The 23,243-nt window shown below is 39.5% G+C and overlaps 2 protein-coding genes across 2 annotated transcripts; one reads left to right on the top strand and one right to left on the bottom strand.

Annotated features, from left to right (window-relative positions):
- Positions 1–2,457: 2,457 nt before the first annotated feature.
- Positions 2,458–21,730, bottom strand: cpda (carboxypeptidase D, a). The gene is made up of 21 exons (XM_062419477.1): positions 20,974–21,730; positions 18,952–19,199; positions 14,726–14,868; positions 14,351–14,520; positions 13,355–13,797; positions 13,022–13,213; positions 11,933–12,100; positions 11,504–11,613; positions 11,182–11,284; positions 10,593–10,735; positions 10,324–10,493; positions 9,927–10,229; positions 9,604–9,799; positions 9,193–9,328; positions 8,874–9,020; positions 8,091–8,189; positions 7,945–8,009; positions 7,663–7,794; positions 7,381–7,566; positions 5,072–5,174; positions 2,458–4,531 (listed from the first exon to the last, which is right to left on the bottom strand). The coding sequence occupies exons 1-21, from the start codon at positions 21,624–21,626 to the stop codon at positions 4,305–4,307; spliced, it is 4,137 nt and encodes a 1,378-aa protein (XP_062275461.1). The 5' UTR covers positions 21,627–21,730; the 3' UTR covers positions 2,458–4,304.
- Positions 5,181–7,373, top strand: LOC133980706 (uncharacterized protein C22orf31-like). Its single transcript, XM_062419482.1, has one exon. It carries the CDS (start codon positions 6,129–6,131, stop codon positions 6,657–6,659), a length of 531 nt encoding a protein of 176 aa, XP_062275466.1. The 5' UTR covers positions 5,181–6,128; the 3' UTR covers positions 6,660–7,373.
- Positions 21,731–23,243: the final 1,513 nt, after the last annotated feature.

Here is a 23,243-nt window from a genome sequence, read left to right on the forward strand (position 1 = left end):
AGTGGACCATGTGCACAATCATCTCAGTGCTGTGAGATCAATAAAGAAGAAAACATGTAAAGTCTCTGCACAGAGTTTATGAAGAACTGCAAGTATTTGATGACCATTAGAGCCACTGTGGAAGAGTTGTGATGACCCCTGCTGTCATCATGGGGTTTGATCTGGTATTAATCTGCATCTCTCTGAAAGAAAAAGAAGAAGACACCAGCTAACGTGAATAAGATACACCCTCTCTCTCTTTCTGTCTCTTTGTAATTTCCTCTCTTTTGGTTAAATGTCTCGTTAAATGTCTGGTTAAATGGCTGTTGTGTGAATGTATCTCCCTGACAAGAAAAAGATCACAAAGAGATGATATAATGTGTTGTAGGTAGTTGGAAAGAGTCTTACTCATGTGGAATTGATCTGGTTTTTAATGAGTGGTTGTTCAGTCACCTGTTGTTGGTGTTGTTGTTGTTGTTGTGTGATTTATGAATGGGTGTGCAGGTCTGGCTGCTTTCTTGTGAGAATGTACCTTTTATGTTAAGAGGTGTTCATTGTCATTATGGTTTCTATGCCTTGATGTTTGTAAATTAATCCCTTTCAAGTAAAAAATAAAGTAAAATATAAAAAATAGCCAGCACCAATAATAAAAACAGTGCCACCTAGAGGCCGTTTGTGGCTGCCACTAGTTTCAACCATAGACTGTATATACAGTATATTTATATACAGTTTCAGCAGTTCATGTTTGTGTTTCAGGTTTGCAGTAGAAACATGATCATATTGCTTCAGACAGGTACTTGAATAAGCAGATATACAAACTTGTATATATTGTATACTGGATAACATTGTGAACGGCGTCTCTATTTTTAAATTTCATTTTCAGTGTACTTACTGTGACAGATACCAGAATTCTTACAATCAACACTTATATAATTACACTTTTTTATTTGTATATTAACAGCTTTTTTTTCATTGTGTATGTGTGACTCAGCTCTATGGGCACTATGTCTGTTAAATGTTAGAACTGTCCAAAAGTGACCCAATTATCAGCATGAACATTTCATATATTCCTGAGTATGTCAAAATGAAATAATCATTGCTGTTATACAACTTGTGTTTTATCTTTTTTTGAACTTGACTAATGTCTGATTTTACAGACTAACCCTACCCATTTATTATTCTTTGTTCATTTTGACTATTTTATTTTAAAAACATTTAATTTTGTACCGTTCTTGGCAATAATAATAATTAGTGACCAAAAACGTACATAGTATTCACATTACACACAAGTCACGTTAAAACAGATTACAGATTTCCTGATCGTTGAGGCAGCAAAATATTCTGTGCATGAAGAAGAGCTCACACAGTATGTCATCACATAGTAGTTGTTTTTCTTTCTTTTTTTGTAAAAATCAACCATAATCCAATCTAAATTCTTTACACTATCCAAACTCAGTTGAAATTGTAATTACAATGGCAATATTTTTCTTTAACTTTACTGCCAATGAAGCAGCAATCTATACCGATGTGGAAACAGGCACTACACCCCTGAGAGTCCAGCTTTATATCACCTGACACTTGGCTGTTGTCTAACTTGTATGTGCAGCATTCCTGGATTCTCAAACATAGCAAGCAGTTATTTAATCACATTACACACATTGCACATGGACAAGAGACAGGAGAAAAAGGAGACAAAGGCACCATTCTCTCCAGCTGCACGATAAAATAAGTTCTTTAATTATTAAATTATTGTTCATTAAATAAATTCTGCTAAAGTAATTAAAATTTGGTCTCTTCACACCCTCCTACTTCACTGCTGGATGGTCTATTTAAATGAAGTGTCACAGAAATAATAGCAGTCTCTTATGATGCATCACAAAGGCAAGAGTCATTGTGAGATGTTTTATTTCATTGTTTTTCATGAGTTTGTGGTGCATGTTAGCATGTCACACAGAGGTTTATATGAAACATTTTGTTGTGTGTAGATTGATGGTGAACATAAATTGCACTTATTCCCCCCCCGCCCCATTCACAATTGGCAAACATTATATACAGTTGATTCCAGTTTATATAAAATCTTCACACCAACACTGCGTGACCCTAACACACGCTTAACTTGCAAATCTCACACACACACACACACACACACACAAGCACTCACAGTTTAAGAAAGACAAATAATATACAAAACTGTCTCTCTACACAGACATCAGGTTTAATGTTACTGGTGAAAGCTGCATTCGTTAAAAGGGAGAAGGAAGGAATCTCCTCTCAAAGTAAGTGGAAATCAAGGCAGTTTCTTTAGTGACCATGTATTTAGGTGAACAGGTGTGTATTCTTTCAAACTACTGAGATGAAATACATGCATAGCATTAATTTAAGAGCCACCTGATATTTGGTATCAAGTGATTATTTGACTGATATATATGATCCAGTGTAACGATTACAATTCGGTTAAGAATACTTGAGCTTTAAGGATTTCTTTTTTTTTGGTTTTTGGCTGTTTTCCTGATTTTCTAGAATAAAAATCTGAACCAGAGTGGACGTTTCAGCCAAGGAATACCAACAAAGGTCTGAGGTTTTCTTCTTCCCATCAGTTTCCACTTTACTTTTATGTCTGTACACACACCTGCTCCCTTGATGTGTCCATTCACCCAGTCAGATTGAGTTGTTTAAAGAAACTGTCAATTGTCACATTATTGTACACCAGCCTAATGTTGCTCCTTAAAGCCACTAAGGGAATCTGTCAGTCGCCTCTTTCAGTGTGCCTAACTGTCTGAAGCACTCTTAAACAGTGCATACTAAACCTTTAATGAGAGTCCAATTAACACTAATAGTTAAGAACTAAGTGTAACTTTAAATGTCCTTTGTGTAGTAGTAGTAAATAGTGTAAGGTCCATTTAGCATTAGCAAAATTATGGATTATTAGTTGTGTGTGAATTGTTTGGAAAATGTAAATTTCCTTATCACTGGACCTTTAAATGGTGTGGTAATGGTGGCTTTAACTTTGATCCCAGACAATGATGATTAATGGACGGACAACCATAGTCGTAGACTTCTTTAGTCCAAAGTAATTTTTTTAGTGGGGAAAACGCTCAGACATTCAGATGAAAACAAAAATTGATAATCTTTACTGTGACAGATTATAGACATGGTGAGAATGGACCAAAAACAGGGCACACTTGATGTGACATGCATGAAAGTCAGCAGTAACTTTCCATGTATAGACAGTTTGAAAATATCCCACGACAAACATATTTAAAACAAAAGGAAAACACAAAACATACATTCTTCTTTTCATGATTACATATTTAACCTCAGTTTCTCCTTGGCCAATGATATGGGACGATCCTTGCTTTCTATTTAGTGCAAGTGACATCCATGCATACAGCAGCGCCCGTCTGCACTAACTGATAAGGGTTGCGTTCAAGCTTGGTGATAGATTCTCCCTGATGCTTTAAAGCTCTTGAGATGCTCGCTCCCATTATGATTTTGGCCACAGCGTGTTAACTCACTGCAAAAAATACAAAACTACTGAACCCAGGCAGGCCAGCACAGTGCAACATGGGAATTCAGCAGTCCTTTAAGCAATTTCTTACTTTTCCTACCACCTGAGTATCGGATGGATCAAATTCCAGCATGGGCCACCTGTTATCTACTCACTATGTTGCTGCTTTCTGTCGCATACTACAGCCCGAGTGGACTGTAACTTTGCAGAAGCCAAGGCACAGTATTGGATTCAGTCTCCCAAAGGCTCGGACACGTCGATGTTCCAATGCTGTCTTGGATAAAATAAACAGACTCCATTTCTCATTACCTAGCTCAAAGCAGTATTCAAATAAATGTATGGTGATGACATCAGAAAGGGGCAGAGGGAATTGTGTGAGATTAAGCACTTCCATCCAGAGTTTATTACACATCCACTGAACAAGAGGTCTATTTGGACTTATCGGCTTGAACCCTTAGCCAGGCAGGACAGGTAGTGAGTGGTCTACAAGAGGACTCTTGTGTGGCTCGGAAATGAAGCAGCTGTGGGACTCAAAACCTGCTATAAGGACGGATGAGTAGACTAAACCTTACTTTCCTTCTCCCTCTCTTTGTCCCCCGTCTCTCCCGCTCTCCTGATCCAGTCAGGCAGAGATGGAGCACAAAAAAGGCAGCCCTTCAGTCCAGACAGCAGCAGGATGTTTTCAAAACTATCAATTTTGTAGCACTAACAGAAACGCTGCCCAGAGTTCAACCTGTTCCTTGTTGGCCGGGAATTAAATTTAAAGGGGGAATCAAAATAAAATACTGAGCCAACAGCCAAATTGGTGCAATGGTTCTCAGATTTTGTTGGCATAAAGTGTCTCCTCATCGCTTTCACTCTCATCCTGAAACTCGTGAGCGAGCAGAGACTTCTTGGAGCCCATAGAAGTGAGCCGGATCTCGTCGTCATATTCATCTCGGTGCTGCCGTAAGCGGTGGAAGCCATCTTTCTGGTGATTAGACTTGGCTGCGCACACGCACCAGATGATGCATGCCGTCACCACCAATGCTGTCATGGAGGCTGCTGCAGAGCAGAGGAGAAACACAAATCTGAGCATAACTGCATATATACAGCAACAGTTAAATGTTTCTTTTGGGGTTTTTTAAGTTATTTGATTTCACACCTTATAAAATGGAGTCAACACAATTTTTATTATGATGTTTAAGATTCAAAGAGACACATTTTGCCATTCTTCATGTCAAATACTATTTTAAGGTTTCAAACTACTCTTAAAACCCTGAAAAAGGTCTATAGTGTACTTCGACAGTGTGTCATATGCCTATCTGTTGACAGTCACCAGTATACTAGATGAGAATTGTTTGATTCTTAAACTTTTATCATTAACATGAGCTGCATCACAGGAGCAATGAATCATAGTCACTATCAACAGGTTTCTAGCAACATGAAAACACAACATGGCATCAACATAAAACCATATATTCAAATCTTGGCATATTGAAGAAACCAAAATAGTGAGATAGTGATTTATTTTTACATGGTTGACCCACATATTAAACATATAGCCAATACTGGCACATTAGGCCACTTCATAGGAGTGCTTACCTGCACTGGCCACCACAAACGCTCTGGGAAGGCCAAAGATGCTGTTGTCCATGTCAAACTCAATGATGATGGAGCTAGCTGCTTCATAGGAAGATACCACCACCTGAGACACAGCAAAAATACTTCAGTCAACCTCAGAGTCCTCCTAAAACAATGTCAAATGTGATAAATTAGGGGAGGATGATTTACAATTTCTTCCAACAGTACAGGGGTTCTCTCATATGAATCAAACTTTTTTTTGTGCTTATTTGGGGTGTGGTAGTCTTTGAATATAAGCTGCAAACTGCTGCAGCCAATGTCACACTTCTGCATCGTAAATACTGCAGCTGTTCATAAAGGCACTTAAACAATACTCGTTACTATACTATTTCCTAAACACATAACATGAGAAATTCAAATACTTGAGTTGGGGGTTTTTTCACAAACTTTCCTTCTTTGACCAACTTAAAAACCTGTAAAAATGTCACAACAAAAAGAAAACAAACTCTACCGTGTCTTCTTATCCATCCTGACTGTCTGTCCAAGTGGAGACAGCCGGCATTTAGCTGTATGCTGAACCTCCCTAAACAAGTGAGGTTGTTAATTATCTAATTAGCAAACCTCATTTGCAGGTGTGATTGCTTAGTATAACCTGGTGTAGGTTGTCTTGCATGTCTAAAATAGGATTTGAGTGCTGGCTCATAAAAATAGAATTTACTTACTCAGCCTTCTTTTCAGAGGTAAATTGCAAGGATCTCAGTTTTCAGTCTCTATTTACTTTTCATGACTTGTTTGTTATTTCTTCATAGCAAGTGAAGTGGCTTGTGTCTCTTATTTATTCACGGTTATTCTGGGAAAGGTGGACTGAATGGAGCTTGGGAAACCAGAATCTCAGACAATGTGGTTTTCAAACATGATTCAGTGATGTGATATTGTCTGAACACCTAAAGAGCTGTTGTCAAAGAGTAAGTGCACCTCTTGATCTTAAATTCATTATCAATATGATTTGTTGGTTGTTTTCTTTACAGTTATCCCAATCAAAGTGATATCACTTTATTGTCCAGAGCTACTGTATGAGATGCGGCCCTATGGCCTAAGGCGGCGTATTCAGTGTCCTAAGAAATATGGAGAGACAACAAAAGAGAGGAAATACATGCTGGCTCCAAATCATGATTTGGACTTTGAGTGTAAGCAGAGTGAAGCAGACTCCCAAAAGCCGCTGGACGCCAGGTATATAAGGAATGCTGCTGCTCTTCCAGACCTCCATCTGCCCCACAGTGACAAAGCCCTGACATTTAAGGAAAACAGCTCTGACAGATTGCCAACTAGCCAGCCAGGCCCTCTGATGATCCATGGCTTCACAGTACCAGAGTACCAACATACATATCATATGGTGGTGGATCCCCTGCTCTTCAGTTCTTGTGGGCAGCTTTCAGCTTACAGTCTGGAGCTGGGACGCACCATTAAGGAACATCTGTTTAATGAGCTGGCCTACCCAACACTTCAACTTTCAGAGCAGCCAAACAGAAAGGTGGAGGTGATGGAAAGATTCTGTGTGCTCCGTCCCACACCCGTCATAGACATAGACAATAACGGGGAGCCCCAGTAATATTCATCTACAGACATTCTTTAACAAAATCAAGATATTTTTCATTTGTCTTTTGATCATTTTCACATTTTTTGTTTGCTATGTAATGTAGTAGACAGATTTATATTTCAATGTTAACTGAATAAAGTAATGTCAAATGTTTGACGTTTTGTTGTCAAACTCTTTAGAAACTGAAAGTCAAATCATGTAAAAGCAACAGGAAGAGGTCAATATTGATGCGTGTTGTATTTTTAATCAGTTTGTATCTGTCTAAATGGAGTGCCAGTAATCTGTTTGTTTGTTCTTTGTTTTGCAAGCTTGTCAAGTACTGTAATACTGTATCCTACTGTCTGTGTGCATGTGACTACAACCAGGCCAGGGCTGGTTTCTGCTTTCCAAAACATTATCATAAAGAACAACACTTCCACAAAACCAGACACTTTAAGCCTTTTGGTTTTTTTCCAACATAAACAAACTACATTTTGTTCGCAAATACTCATAATATAAATTCAAAAGGCCTACATGTTATCTGTGGTATTTGAAAATTCTCCATTTTTATGTTTAATTTTTGCCATGAGGGGAAATCTAACTCAGAAATTGTAACTTAGATTAACTTGTCATGACTTAACCAGGATGGTAAGTGTTACTGCACCATTATCCTCTTTATCACATCAAAACCATTTTCCTAGGAGCTAGCACATTCCTAGCTTGCACAATACATGGTGTGTGCATAACTGTGTACCTCTTGTCGTTGTTGTTGATAGCCATCAGCAACAGCTTCAATGTTGTGGTTGCCTGGAGCCAGAAGTGCATGGAAGTAGCCTTGCTCCCCGGAGAAGACTCTCACTCCACCGTTCAGTACAATGATGGCACCAACAATAGGCTTCCTGCTCTTGTCTCTCACAACACCACGCACACCTTTATGGACCTGGATGGGGTTAAAATTGAGAGAAGACCATGTAATACAAGTTTGAAATCTACATGCAGCTAGGTTAAAACTCCTTGATAAAATATTGCGGCATACCTCCACTAACATGCTGAGGAGAGGCTTCTTGTTTTCTGCCCAGAGCATGGTCAGCTGCTCAGCCGGGGGGAAAAGACAGCAGCCAGAGTACACTGTGATTTCTGGACAGTGACCAAAGTCCATACTGAAGTCCTGGGGGAAAAACATTGATTTTTTTCATTTGATTTGACAGATCTTTCAAACTGCAAATGCAGGATCTGAAAACTGTTTAAACTATCAAAATAGAAACATCCCTGAAACTGTGATAACTGCCACCACAGAAACTGGAGTTGAGAGACTTACCTTCATGCTCCCCATGTGACTTTGTCTCTCTGCAGCCCTCATAACTCCGTCTGGGATGTTGCCCACTAAATGACAGAAATGTTACACGAGCTATCTGCAGTATCAGTATCAACATGACAATTATTTGTAATATTAAAATTGCATACTCTGCCCGTTATTTGAACATCCAGTGTCCCCGAGGTGCATCTTGGGGTGGTTGTTGGCATAAACACTTGCTAAGTACTTCAGAGTGCCCTCATTTTCAACTGGAAAAACAAATATATGATTAAATCAGTTAAATCCTTAGTGCTGTTAAGTGATGTTATAGTTACTTAACTTTACTATGTTTATAGCTGAAGATGAAAAGCTTGTCAAGTCAGTCTGTATGCAACGTGACTGCATTTTTAACATTTTAGATAACAAAAACAAAAGACTATAGCCCCACTTGTTTCATCAAGACTTTGTGGACACAAGTTACAATTTACTTTATCAATCAATAAAAGGGATGGAAATATGTCCATAAGCTCATTCAAATAAAGAGGGGTTAGGGTTCATCCAGTGAGTGTCCAGTTAGAGCAAGTTCATCTTAGTGGGATCATGAATGTGCTTAGCAAATGTCATGGAAATCAGTCAATTAGATTTTGATGTTTCCTGAAAATGTGGACGTTTTGCCCTTACAGTGGTGTTTATGGAAAGATCAATCTGTCCTCGTGGCATTATGAATATCCATTCCATATTTTACAGCAATTTTGTTGACATTTTGCTCCAGACTCAAATGTTAGCTGGACAAATCTTTAACAATCTTGTGTATGATGCCACCCCTTACACCCCAGATTGAGGTATTCATATATGAACATAGTGTGAAATACATAATCTAATAAGAAAGATTCCTTACAAATATGAATATAAATATGCAGTTAAGTAATAGAAATGTTGTATGATGACGTTACCAGACTGGACAGGCTTGTCATACGGATAGGTAGCAACAAGGGAGCCTCCATCGAGGGCCACAGATAGTGTGTAGGCCCTATCTAGGATCAAGTCCATCATCGCCCTGGTCTCTGGCTGAGCCTCCACCACACGCTGTGACGCATTACCTGAAAAGGAAGCAAAAAAAAATAAACAGCAGACAAGTTACAACAAGTTGGAAAATATATACAAGCAATCTTTGATAATAGTAGATTAAATTAAAAGTTATTTTTTTATCTGTCTCTGTCAGTCTGCTTGCTTCTCAAATCTATTACACACATCCAAACCTATACAACTAACCAAAGAAGTCTGTGTCCAGGTCCTTTCCGTGAGCATTGGTCAAGCCCTGGGTGGAGGTGCACTGTTTCTCAGTCGCTTGTTCTCTTCCATCTGGGTTGATGGATGGCACAATGACAATCCGTGTCTCATTGATCAGCTGGGGAAGGGAAATGAAAAGGGAAACAAACAGTTACAGACAAGACTGAGCCATACATTTACTAGGACATATTTTATTGTGGTCAAAACAAAATTATAGTGAATAGATTAACCACAATGCCAGATATAAAAAGGTATAGACCTCTCAGGCTGTATTGACAAAGCGTATAGTGTATTGCTTAAAAATATGGGTTTTTTTAAAAAGGTACAAGCTAACACAGTAGATGCATAAATGTATAGTTAACATTATATTTCCAGAAAGGTCCCAAAACTCACTCTAGTAATGGCTGGGTTCTTGCCGTAGTTCATACACAGAAACGTAGCAAACTCCAGCAGCAGCTCTGTGCCCACTGGGGCATTGCCATGGATTCCTGCTACAAAGCGGACTTTGGGCTCAGACGGTTCAGCCTCCTCTGGTTTGTTAGAGATTTCCAGAGCCCATATGGTTCGAAACTCCACACTTTGGCCCATACTAGACGAAAGAGGAGAACCAGATTATAAATAAGTGTTTTAAAAATATATCAATAAAAAGCATAAAAACAAAGCAGGGAGGTGGTGGTTGGCAGAAGATAACACAAGACAAGATAAAACCTGCGTACCTTCGTAATGATGTAATTTTGGGAAAGTTGAGGGTGAGGCCTCTAAGGAAGCCAGACAGCTCTTTGTAGGGTTTGTAGCGGAAGCTGTGCTCCGAGGCTGTGCTCTTCACCAGCTGCTCCAAACCCTGGCCCAGGGAGAGGTCCCTGATTAAGCTCTGGAACTCCTTCTCAGACGGGTTTGGTGTGGGTTGGGGTCCTTTAGGAGATTGGAAATTAGGTTCTGTGTGTATCCGTGTCAGTCTAAAGTCCACCATCTCCACTCCATGCTTTGAAACTGTGGCATACGTCGTCACAGGTGTATATCTGAAAAACAGAGAGTAGCAGTAATATTAGTTTGTTTGGGAAATTCTCAGTTTGTTTATTTCCCCACTTCTTCCTCTTGATATTTTAATCTTACCCATGAGCTGAGGCAGTAACAGAATAGGTCCCAGGGACCAGCAGTCTCCAATAGTCTCCAGTTTGGGCCGAGGTGACATTGTGGTCTATGTGCTCCACAGTAATGGTGGCATTAGGAATGCCTGCACTATCCCGTGTGTCTGAGACTGTGCCTTTTATTCCGATGTGGACCTACAAACACACACAACCACATACACGTGAGTTGATGCAAAACAGAGTGAAAGTGAGTACAAAGCTTAGGGTAATGTTAAGACTTGTACCAGGGATTACCTGGTGTATAAACTGGAGTAAAGCCCGTCGGTTTTGTTCCCAGTATTTTGGCAGTTCCTGGGCCATGGGGTACTTAACACATCCCAGCTCCATCGTGACCTCAAAACAGTTAGTGTTTAAGTAGTTCCAGTCCTGCATGCCACCTGGGGAAAAATAAAGGTTTCTCCTTTTTAACTCAAACTTTGAATATTTCACTCACAGCATCTATGTGTGGAAGTTTTTGTGATTATAGCATCTATGATAGGTAAGAAGGTTTCATGATCAGCTGCACACAGACATATAGACACTAAATGTGTCAGATTTATTCCACCCTGCTATTGCAACATTGTGTCCATTAGTGAAGAACCAATAACACTGAACCTTATAAATACCGCATTTTTATTAAATTAATTTAATACAGCTTTTGCGAACAAACCAACTGTCTAAACTTGTATATAAGAACATAGATATCATCTGTATTTTTTTTTCTACACAGACTCAACTCTTCCGCATCATGTGGATTATCTTAAAATCTAAAATAAAGCATCTAAATGGGTGTTTTGGATGATCTCCTGTGGAAAAACAAACGAGGATGAAAATGTCGGCATACCAGCAACATTGTACCAGCTTGCACCATTGGTGATGCCATCCTCAAAATATTCCCCAGGGTACAGGTCCTCACAAGGGTGTCCATTATGCATCAGAGGGTTCTCCTGCGCGCATGAGCACAAAAACACACACATGAGAGCTCAACAATGAGTGCCATTGTAATAAGTTTTCCAACCTTGTCGCACCACAGATTTCACAAAAAGCCCAGATTTTTCATCAGTTCTCCAACTCAACTCCACAATTTGTCTCCTGTTACAATATGAAACCATAAGCAGACATTATCTCAGCATTAAACAGATCCAGTAGCCGCCATTTCCAGTTACCTGTGAGTAGGCTATGGACACCTGCTTAAAGACCTCGTCGTCAGGACACGCGCTGTACTGTGTTTTCTCTTCTTTGTCATCATCATAAGGATAGTTAACCACCAAGGAACCTGTATTCCACATCACAAATATAAGAGAGCAAACCAGGAAAACACATTTAATATAAATAAATGAACTTGAATACACATATCTGATCAACATTCCACAATCTGGCAGAATATTTCAACTTAAAGTGATAAAAATATAATATAAAGCCAAAATATCAAATCATAAGCAGTAGTCATTTAGTTATAGAAGTAACTCTAAAATTTTAAAGTTAAGTATTTTGTTTGTGGTTTTCCCAAAAAAACAACATGTAAAAACATTCATATTTCACATTGTACATAAGACTACAATCGTTGCTACTAAAAGCTCAGAAAAAGACCCTGCCTCCATGAAGGTTGGCTGACAGGACGAAAGGGTTGTTCTTCAGCCAGTTCATCATAGCTATAGTTTCTGGCTGCCTGGGATCTTTGATGAGGGTAAACTGGTCTGGGAAGTTGCGGTTCAGGTCAATATTGTTGCTGTTGTAGCGTCCTTTATATCCCTTTACATCACCTGTGAGGAAACAAGTACTAGTATTGAGTCACTGAAATGTATTTTCTAACCACAGCCTCCTCAGCTCCAACACCTCTATACTGTTTCCATAAGCCAAAATATATTTTCAGGCAGACCAAGTGTTTTGTGAGGCTTTACGCTACTTTTAAAGTGTTCACAGAGGCAAAAAGCTACAGTTGTTGTGCAAGTGCATCTCGGACATCTGTACATGTGTAACCAGCATTTCAACAACCATGACGAGAGACCTCAGTATTCCCCATTAAAGAAGTTTTTGGGGGAGTATTTCCTTATCTGAATAGAGGGTCCAAAGACAGAGGCTGCTGTATGCAAATTTGTGATTTGCGATTGTGCACTATGTAAAATAAAACTGACTTGACTATCTAAGGATATAGTATGTAGGGATATGTCATTTGGCAAAGGAAACATAAGAAATAGCTGATATGCACACAAATAACACAAGCTTGTGAAAATGCTGACAGTCTTTATTCCTAAACCTAAAAACCTATATGAACATTATATGATGTGTTGTAATCACTTAAGATTTGCCCTGTATATTAATGTGGTCTAGTCACTTTGAAAGTCCTGTTTAATTTACATTTTCTGTAATTTCAGAGTAGCTAGCCACATACACACAATTAATGATCGTCACTTGGTCAAATTACAGTTCAATTCTTAAGATATTACTCCTTCGTTCATATCCAAAGCAATGCTTTGCAACTAAAATATTCGCCATAATGTTACATGTCATAATGGCAGGTGCTTTGCAGAGAGTGTTTGACTACTAGTGTGTGTGTGTGTGTGTGTGTGTGTGTGTGTGTGTGTGTGTGTGTGTGTGTGTGTGTGTGTGTGTGTGTGTGTGTGTGTGTGTGTGTGTGTGTGTGTGTGTGTGTGTGTGTGTGTGTGTGTGTATCTTTTTCTTACCTTCAGTAGCTTCCTCATAGCCATCAGGGTTCATAGAAGGCATGATGTGAATGCGGGTCTTGTTGACTAAATTAGTGATCTCTGTGTCAGTGCCATAGTTACGGCACAGGTACTCAATGAGGTTGAGCAATAACTCCCGGCCCACTACTTCATTACCATGCATGTTGCCCACATATTTAAACTCGGGCTCACCTGGCGTGGAAACAGAAAGTGGGAGGCAAAGTGAAAATATTATACTGCCAAGGAATACACATAGCAGTTAAAGGCATAAACTTCATGACATATTAACAAAATGAACTCATTGATTCTATTAAACAACCTGTCAGAACATACCATGCTCATGAACAGTAGGGTTGTCTGAGATGACCATCACAAAGAGATCCCGGCCTTGCACCGAGCTGCCAACAGTGTGAAGATGGGTAATGGATGGGAACTCGTTGCTGTACTTCCGTAAGAAAAGCTCCATGTCTGCATAGTTATGGTGGCGGAATTCCTGCGGCTGAATGGGTTGCTGTTCAGGTGAAACCACAGGAGGGCTGCTCTCGTTTTCATCAGACGGTACCACCCGGGTGGACTCAGAGGCGTTGGTGGTAGTAGTAGTAGTAGTAGTAGTAGTAGTAGTAGTGGAGATGTTTGGATCGTTGGTGGATGGCATGGAGGTTGTGGACACAGTGTTGTCACCCTCAGCATTATTCACCACAGCTGCCAGGGTGAAGTTAAGCTTTGTGGGTTTGCCCTCTGAGACCTGGACACTGCGGACCGTCATTGATGTGTACCTGTGTACAGATAAAACGCTTGAGGATTTCAACTCAAACAAATTAGATGACACAGCTGCAGTTCCCACTTAATATCTCAACCAGGAAGTCCTTCACCAAACAAAATATATATATATTTATATATATATATATATATATTTCTTAACTTCCCTAACAAAGAGTTACTTTGTAACTTTGAGGAAGTATTTGATGTCATGCACTTCTTGATGGCAAATGTAGCTGAGACACGGAAACTAAGCCTTGAAAAGTCAGATTAAAAATGTTGCTTTGCTCATTGTGGTCTAGCATGAATCATGAGACAACAGGAAGTATTGAATGCACCATTTGCTGGAATGTTTTTGATCTTATAATGAATTCAAACACACAAAAAGTGGCTAACATGGTAACTTTGCCAAATATTTCCTCCATCTAAATCACCTAGCTTTGATAACTGATTGAAAGGTTTGTTGCGAGTTAAAAAAAAAAAAACATTATTATTAACCAACATTTCTTAAAACATAAACCCTGCATTGGAAAAGCTGCTATGAAAAGGACGTTCATTGGTATCACTCACCCTCGGGCCACAGCTGTGATGTTGTATGTTCCTGGGAGCAGGAGGCGGTAGTAGTCTCCATACTGTCCTGTGGTCAGGTTGTGGCGGATGCCTGCCACCAAAATACTGGCATTGGTGAGAGCAGCATCACTGACGGCGTCTTTTACGTAGCCTTGGACACCAATATGGACCTGGAAAATGAAAATGTCGTAAAAAAACCAAGGACATCTCACTGAACTTAAGCATCATAAAACTACTATGAATAAAAGTTGTATTTGTGAACCAAAGTAAAAAGATATGTTTCAATTGGGGGATTATACTCAACAAAAACAGAACATGTATTATAATTATGAATGCTGTTGTATCATCGCTACTTTTGAGAAATATAAGCTTTACCTTCTCTATGTAGGACAGTAACGACTCTCTGTTCAGATCCCATTCCTTATGGAGCTCAGCAGCAGGAGGATATTTGCAGCAGCTCAGCTCCATGGTAATTTCCAGACAGTTTCCATAGAGATAGTTGTAGTCCTGCATCCCTCCTAGTAAGCCAGAAATATAACAAAATAAAGCATGTTAGAAATGGCACAATTTATTCAATATCGCATTCAAAAAAATGCACAATATATTAAAGAGAAGGATATATTTAATGGGTGTGTACCTAACACATGTACTCATGAAGTAAACCCTTAAACATGCTGTTTCACTAAATTTTGGCCCTTAGTGGTGCAAGGCTGACTAGAATAACGGTCTGTCTGGAAAGGCCTGAGTGTCTCCTGACTCAATGCCACAATTTAAAGATAGTGTTTAATGTGGCAACAAGCCATGACATCCACAGTGTGGCAGCCAACCCAGCCTTGCAACAAGGCAAACACAGGAGACACACAGGAGGGCAGGACGTTCGGCTGGCCATCCCACTGGAACGACAGCAGGCAGCCAGAGCCTCCCTCACTAAAAAGGTTGCCATGACTGCCTGCTGGGTGGCCAGTGGGAACCCAATAAAAACAGCCACCATTTACCACTTTACAAGCGAAAGGGCTCACACGCCAAACACGAACAAATAACTTCAGCAAGGCAACTGGCCTCCTAAAAAAATTAATGAGGACGACATGAACCAAACCACAACAGAAAACAGTCTATTTCTTAGCATTTAGACTTTAACATACTCTAATACTGTATCACATTTCAATAGGAGACGTAAAACCATTGCGTACCACTTATTCTGTGCTTCTTTTTTTTCACTTTAATAATCTATGTGTGGTAACACTATTTAATCAATTTACCAGACTCTGACCCTGTTTTGTAACAATGTGATCTGCTTGTCTGACGAGATCCTCTTGAAAACCACATTACAAACTGACTCTGGTAACTGAAGGAAATGCAGTGAAGAAAATTATAATGCATCTCTTACAAGCAAAGGAGAAGAGCTGCAGACTGCTATCAGTGGACGCCTTGGCTCGGGGAGCAGACATACCAAAATGTACACCACAACACAAGTTTCTCAGAGTCATCCCCGGTCAAGCGACAGCTGTTCAGCAGCCTGAAACTTGGCGAGGGCAACTGGCTGCCAGGACATTCACTAGAAACTGAAAAGGGCCAATTTCAGAAGACGTAATAAACTCTTTGACAGCTCATCGGATATGTTTCACAGAACAAACACCGCCGTTGTGTGTCCCTGACTAACTCAAGAGTAGTAACAAACATTCACACAGTACAATAGGGACCGTGCCCTCTGAGCTTATTGTCAATACAGGTGGTAAGTGGAGACGTGTCAGAGTGATTCACTGGAGATTTTACCTCTTCTGGTGGCAGCAGAGATAGAGAGGTGCTATGTCAACCAAAACACACTTAACACTTAGCAAAAACTCTCTTGCTAATGATCGTCAAATACTGCCAGAGTGTGTGGAAACCAAACTGACAAACATTAACCCAAATATGCGCTTCGGGCTAAGTTGTATGAGCTGAATCAGGTACTATTGTCTTTGACGCAAATCACTTAAAATAAACACCTCCCTTATACAGAGAGAGCATGGCAAACACACAGACTATAGCAGCCCTGACCTTAAATATCCTGTCTATGTACCGGATCCAGCGACACACCCTGAACTTTGCAGGAAACCAGCGTACCCGGACAATGGAGCTAAAGCTTTAGTCTAGAAAGAAGGGAAGCTGATAATAAGGGAAGACTTCAAGGGTTAAGCAATAGATTGCGACAAAGAAGCACATCTATTTTTTTGGTTAACTATTTGAGCTCAAGAATAAATGCTATATAAGGAACTATTAATGTCATGAGTGTCTATGAGAGGCCTGAGCATTATCAGGCACTCAGATTATCACAGCAATAGAGCTGCATTTTCCTACAGTAAAATTAGACTCTGACATGCATCGTTCAACACACGCTGTATTATAGTAATCCAGGCATTTAAACAAATGAACAATAAACTATAAGTGGGTGAAACAAATAGCAAACAGTCTCACAAAGTATGCAGCGTGTATGCAAAATTAACTACTGGAGAGGCTTGAGCATGAGGGTTAGCTGCTAGAGTAAAGGACGCCCTCTGAGACTAGACTGTGAGAAAATATTTAGAGTCAAGATAACACGTCATGCACGAAGCTCTGACTGCCACAGCAAAAAAATAAAATCCTGACTCCTGGTCCTGGTTTTGCCTGGGCAACACTCATTACATCACACATTTTGCCCTGACCCTTTCCATCATCTGACATTAGCCCAGTTTTAGCCGTGACATTTCGTTCCACCGAGACAGGTCAGACAGAGAGAAGCATTGTCACCGAGGCAGACATTGGTGGCGGTGAACAGTTGAAATAACTAGCTTGTATTACAGCCTGAAATGTCAACGACAAACTAGCTCATCTTCATTCTCTGGTCACAATGCCTCTAGTGTCTGACGACGATAAAAGTCAAGATTTACAAAGATAAGTAAGAGCAAACTCTGGCTGTTGGTTAAGAGTGTGTGCTCATGGCTTTGGTAATGATTTACGCCAGATCCTGTGACTTTTTATGACATAATTGAGCTTAAAGTGACCTACTTTTTTATCCTGAGATTATTTCTCTATTTTATTTACTTCCTAATATTAACAAAAATCTTACAGGACAAGCCCAATAAATTAAATTAGCAACCTTAAAGGTGATCTTACAGAAACATATTTTATTAACAGATTTACCCAAAAACAGCTAGTCTAAACATCATCACACATACGCTCTTCACTTTAGTGTCACTTAATAAATACCAGAGAGTCATAAACTGACGGGAATATTGTCGTGATGAATCAATCAAGTTTAAAACTGAATTGTTATTGTAATTTAATTGGGCAGCTAAAAAAAGACTACATGCACCTCCAGTAGACGGCTTTGCTAGTGAAAAAAAATCAGCAAATAGGCAAAAGAAAATATCTGGCACACTTTAAAACAGAAGCAAGGAAAAGTGATACGGTAACTGTAACTTGGAGACAGCTTACATCAGCACCCCCCTCCCCCCCGACAAACCAACAAAACAAAAAAGAAGAGACTATGCTGATCAGGTTTCTGTGATGAGTGATGGAGAGTGGAGCCGTTTCTCATCCTGAAGACACTTACTGAGAACAGTAACACGTACAAAATCAGTCAGAAGAGTTGATAAAATCCTGAGTAAGGTGCTTTGGTGGATACACACAGTAAGTAGCACGCTATATGGTTAAGCACTTCCTGGTATTTTTGCATTTTTGACACCTGGAAAACCCAAAAACCACACCACACCAAGAAGTTCTGCTGCGACGGAGATTTCAAGCTTGATTTTTGGCTTAGTCGATTTTGTTTTGTGTGGCTTTACTGAGAAAACTTACTTATCTATAACAACTTATACCATGCAGCTATATGAACTACGACAGCACTTGTGGTTATAATGCTTTGCATTTTATTTCAAACCGAGCTTATTAATTGAGGGAGTAGAGCTGCTAGGAAATCCACCTCAAAGCAGCTTTGCTCAGCAAAATAGTTCAAGTTGTTTTCTGGCAAAGCAAATCATTATTTTACTCGTGATCTGTGTCTAGAGACAAGCTCCCTGTAACAACAGATTAAGCTGAGTGACACCAAGTTTAAAAAGGTGTTGCTCATTGTAATCATTTGCCCCTGCGTGTCTTTAAACAGCTGCAGCTTGCACAAAACCCACAGAAGATGCAAACACCCCAACAATCAAAAGACATTCTTGGCTTTGAGATGGTGAGATGTTAAGCTGCAACACCGGTTAAACTTTCACTACAAATACTTTTAACAGGAGTTTTACTTTGCCTGAGCTGCCCACAACAAATATATAACTTGAGGCAAATAAAAGAACCACAGCTGGGGATACCACAACGGGTCGTAATTCAAAGACACCCAAAGTATCCATCTCTATGACAACACGCAGCCTGCTGTAGGTGTCTCACATCAGACTTTTAGCTCAATAAAATAAAGTGAGAAGGTAGAATAAAGCCCTGAGGAGGCAATGGTGTAACACAACATAAAAATATCAGCCATGTTTTTGTTTATTTCTGCTCAACAGGGAAACAACGAGCTTGTGATCCTTCATTGCAGTTTGTGAAATAAAGAGATTAATCTACAAACAACAAAAAAACAGGGCTTTTCTTACCGGGCACGTCATACCACTGCGCCCCATTGGTGATGCCATCATTAAAAGTTTCCTCTGGAGCATCGGGACAGTTGGGCTGGCCAGTCTTCATCGCAGGGTGGTTCTGGGAGTACACCATGGCCAGGTAACGAAACAGATTGTCGTCCTCTGTTTGGCTGTACTGGCCCTGCTGCTGGTGGGAGGCTGAGTCATCGAAGGGGTAACTGGCAACCACGGTACCACCGTGCAAGTTCCCCGACAGCACGAACCTGGAGAGAAAATTACACATTTTAGCAGCAGTCTTTAAGATACATTTAAAGTACATCTTAAAGAAATACTCACATCCTCATATGGATACTGAAATAGTTAATGGTAACTGCTCCATCTATCCATACTGGCTGTGAATTATATTAAGATGAACTTGGAAAAAATATCGATCTATCCTTTGACAATTCAAGAGGAAACCATTTTCCTGCGCGTTATCATGGAAACAAAAAATATGTATATTATATGAAGCTGTTAAGAGGTAAATCCCCTTTTTGCTGAGCAGTTCAGCTGGCCAAACACGTAGGCCTGAAATCCAGTTTCCAGAGTGAACCTCAGATAGACACGTAATTATTATTATGGCGTCCTAGGGCAACAGTTTCCGCTGAACTATGAGTCACATTTGTTTCCTCGGTGGTCATAACAAAGAAGAAGACGGAGTTGCTCATTGACAAAAATATTTGTTTATCTCCAAATTAGGGCTGCAACTAGTGACTATTTTCCATGATCAAAGATTTGTGGATTTTAAGTAGTCGTTTGGTCTGTAGTATGTGAGAAAAACAGTGAAAAATGTACAAAGTAGTACTACAGAACCCAAGCCTTGAAACTGCTTGTTTTGTCAAACGCGTCTAAAAGCCAAAAAGAAAAAACAGAAAACAAGCAACTCTCACATTTGAGAAGCTAAAAGCTGCGATTAACCAATTGATCAAGTACCAAAATATGTGGTAATTGACTGTGCAGTGGCTTCTGTTTCAGCTCTACCCCCAAGTGAACCTCATGCCACTACTGTGTCCCCTGTCGTTGCTGAGATTATTACTATTAGTCACACCTGTAACCCCCTGAGGTCTTCACAAATACAAAGGGGTGAAATGTTTGACACTCTCCAAATCCTCTTCTGTGAGATACACATTGACCAAAAAGGGCCAATGAAGTTTACAGAAGCTTCTCCAACTGTGGTGTGGGCAACAAGACCTCAAACATTTGGAGAATATGGGTTATGTGGCAGTGGGAAGTCAGAGAAGTGTGTTTCAGAGTCTGCTTTTTAACAAAGTGTGCGTGCATACAAAAAATATATCCCACAAGCAACATAGAAGAATGAAAAGAGAACAAGAGGGAGTTAAAAATAATAATAAATACTGACTGTACAAAAAGAAAAATGGACAGTGCTTTGGAAAAATAAATAAAGTGTATGAAATAGATGGTGAGAACTGCAAGAATTAAATGTGACATGTGCAACAAATAATTACATTATGCATCAGTGGAGATTAAATGCAATGCACAATATTAAATCCAGTTTGATGAGATATATGAAAAAGTGACCAGTGCAGGGATTAAAGGATAGATATGTAAAGTCCAATTTGATAAAAGTCCAGTTCAGCTGTTTAGTAGGGCAGTAAGAATATCACCTCTGGTATATTACCACTCAAAATAATGTCACGATTATTTTTATTACATATTTTTACTATTATTGTTCTTATTATTTATTGTTCGTTATTCTTTTCTTATTGCTGCTCTTATATTCTATGTTGCTGTCCACTTGCTGCTGAAACAATGCAAATATCCCCATTGTGGAAAGGAATATCTTATCTTATCTTATCAGCCTCTGTAAAGAAGGTTTTTTTCTAGAGTTTGATGAGATATGTAAAAAAGTGACCAGTGCAGTGATTAAAAGGATGGATGTGAAATGTAAAGTCCAATTAGATACGTAACAGTGCAGTTCAGCTGTTCAGTAGGGCAACAGCCTCTGAAAAAGAAGGTTTTTCTGCAGCAGAGACTCACTTTTTCTCCTGTAACCATTTGATCACAGCCATGACTTCAGGGACACTATTTGAATCTGCAGATGTCCCATCAAACTGGTCAGGAAAGCTTCTGTTCAGGTCCTTATTTTTGGCATTATTTCGACCCCCATTGTCTCCACCACAGTCCCCCTCTAAGGACTTCTCAAAGCCATCAGGGTTCATACTGGGCATGATGTAAATATCCGTGTTGTTCACCAGCTCGGTAATGCGTGAGTCTTCCCCATATTGAGTCAGCAGGTACTCTATCAGATACATCAACACCTGCCTGGACACGGTTTCGTCTCCGTGCATGTTCCCCACGTATTTAAACCTGGGTTTCCCTGGTGTGTCCATGTTGGGGTCTTTGGTGATACGCATCACCCAGAGCTCCCTGCCCTCCACAGACTGACCTATGCTCGACAGGTTAGCTATGTGAGAGTATTTCTGTGCCAGTGACTGCACAAGCCCGGTTAAGTCGACATAATTGTAGTATTTGTTGTAAGTTTCTACCGTGTCCTGCGTCGGGGAGCTGGCGTCACCAAGGGAGACGACAAGAAGGAGAAGAAAGGCGAAAAGTGACACCCGTAGTTTCAACAGCGGCTTCCAAACGTGTACCATGTTGATGTGTCTTCTACTTATACACCATCCGGACATTTAAGGTTAAAAAACACACGAGAAAGTACAATTTTTACAAGTGTTTGGCTTCCTTATTGCCAGACGTATCTTCGCTGTCAGAGGCGGTCTGGCCTGTTGTTAGACTCAACTTCCCCTTCACCTCGCAGGGGCGGGGCTTCTCCTGATGACGTGTGTTTTTAAGGACTTTTTTTTATCATTCCTAGGACGGGGAAGCCCTTACTCTGCCTCTGATTGGCTAGTACCCGTCACCTGCGTTGATTCGATTGGTTAGTGTTAGGGTGAGAATGTCAGGATAAGCCAATCATAGGCAGAGTAGGGAGGGACATGACTTCCACGTCCTAGGAAAAATGTTATGTACATGTAAGATGTACAATGTAAGAGTATATAGTGTGCAATATTAATATAATATACATATATATTTATGTCACTTTAATCTGTGCAATAAGAATATCACCTCTGGTATATTACCACTCAATACCAATAATACTCTTGTAAATAATGTCACGATTATTATTTTTATTACATATTTTTGCTATTATTGTTCTTATTGTTTTTGTACTTATTATTTATTGTTCTTTATTCTTTTCTTATCGCTGCTCTTATATTATATTTTGCTGTCCACAACTGCGGTAACAATGCAAGTTTCCCCATTGTGGGACTAATAAAGGAATATCTATTTATCTATCTATGTTTTTGTTAATTTTTGTTAAATTATCATGTTTTTTGTTTGTTTTTTTCTTGGCGTTTATTTGACCAAATCCACACTATAAGGAAATGACCCCTAAAATATTGCATGGAAACAATTTGCTTCATAAACAATGATTTGCTTTAAAATCATTAAAAAGACATACAGTGCGAATGAAATTTTAAGTGCTTTAGTGTTTTTAACCTGGATTTGAAAATGTTCACAGTTGGGGCTGATTTCAGTTCTGCTGGTAGCTTGTTCCAGTTGTATAAAAGCTGCTTCAACATGTTTAGTCTGAACTCTGGGCTCCACTATCTGACCTTAGTCAGTAGATCTCAGAGCTCGACTGGGTTTATATTCTACTAAGATGTCATTCATGTATTCTGGACCTAAACCATTCAGTGATTTGTAGACCAGTAGCAGAACTTTAAAATCTATTCTATAGCTGACTGGGAGCCAGTGTAAAGACTTTAGAACTGGAGTAATGGGCTCTGATGTCTTTGTTCTGGTTAAAACTAGAGCTGCAGAAATTTAACAAGTGCATGAATCTACTATAGCTGCCACTCCCAAAATCAACAAAACCAAGACAACATGAGTTTTATATCACATATAGAAAATAAAATGGCTTCAAAGTCCATAATATAGTTACAGAGAAAGTATGAGACAAGTACATATAGTGATATACATCAAATTCCCAGGCAGTGTACAATACAAGTACAAGAAATTATAAAAGATAGACTAATATTTATAAAATATGTGTCTATCTGTTAATGAAAGAGCCAATAATAAAAATAAAACTATTCATAGTGCAAAAGTGTAAACATGGTTGTAAAGTGAACATTAGATAAAATAAAATGGTGGAGGAGTAAACATAGTTACAGTGCAAATAAGTTGGCAACAGTATTTTAATGGAAGTAGTGCAATATCACATTGTGGTTTCTGGTTTTATA

The sequence above is a fragment of the Scomber scombrus genome, chromosome 5 (assembly GCF_963691925.1).
Source record: "Scomber scombrus chromosome 5, fScoSco1.1, whole genome shotgun sequence".
Classification (NCBI taxonomy): Eukaryota; Metazoa; Chordata; class Actinopteri; order Scombriformes; family Scombridae; genus Scomber; species Scomber scombrus.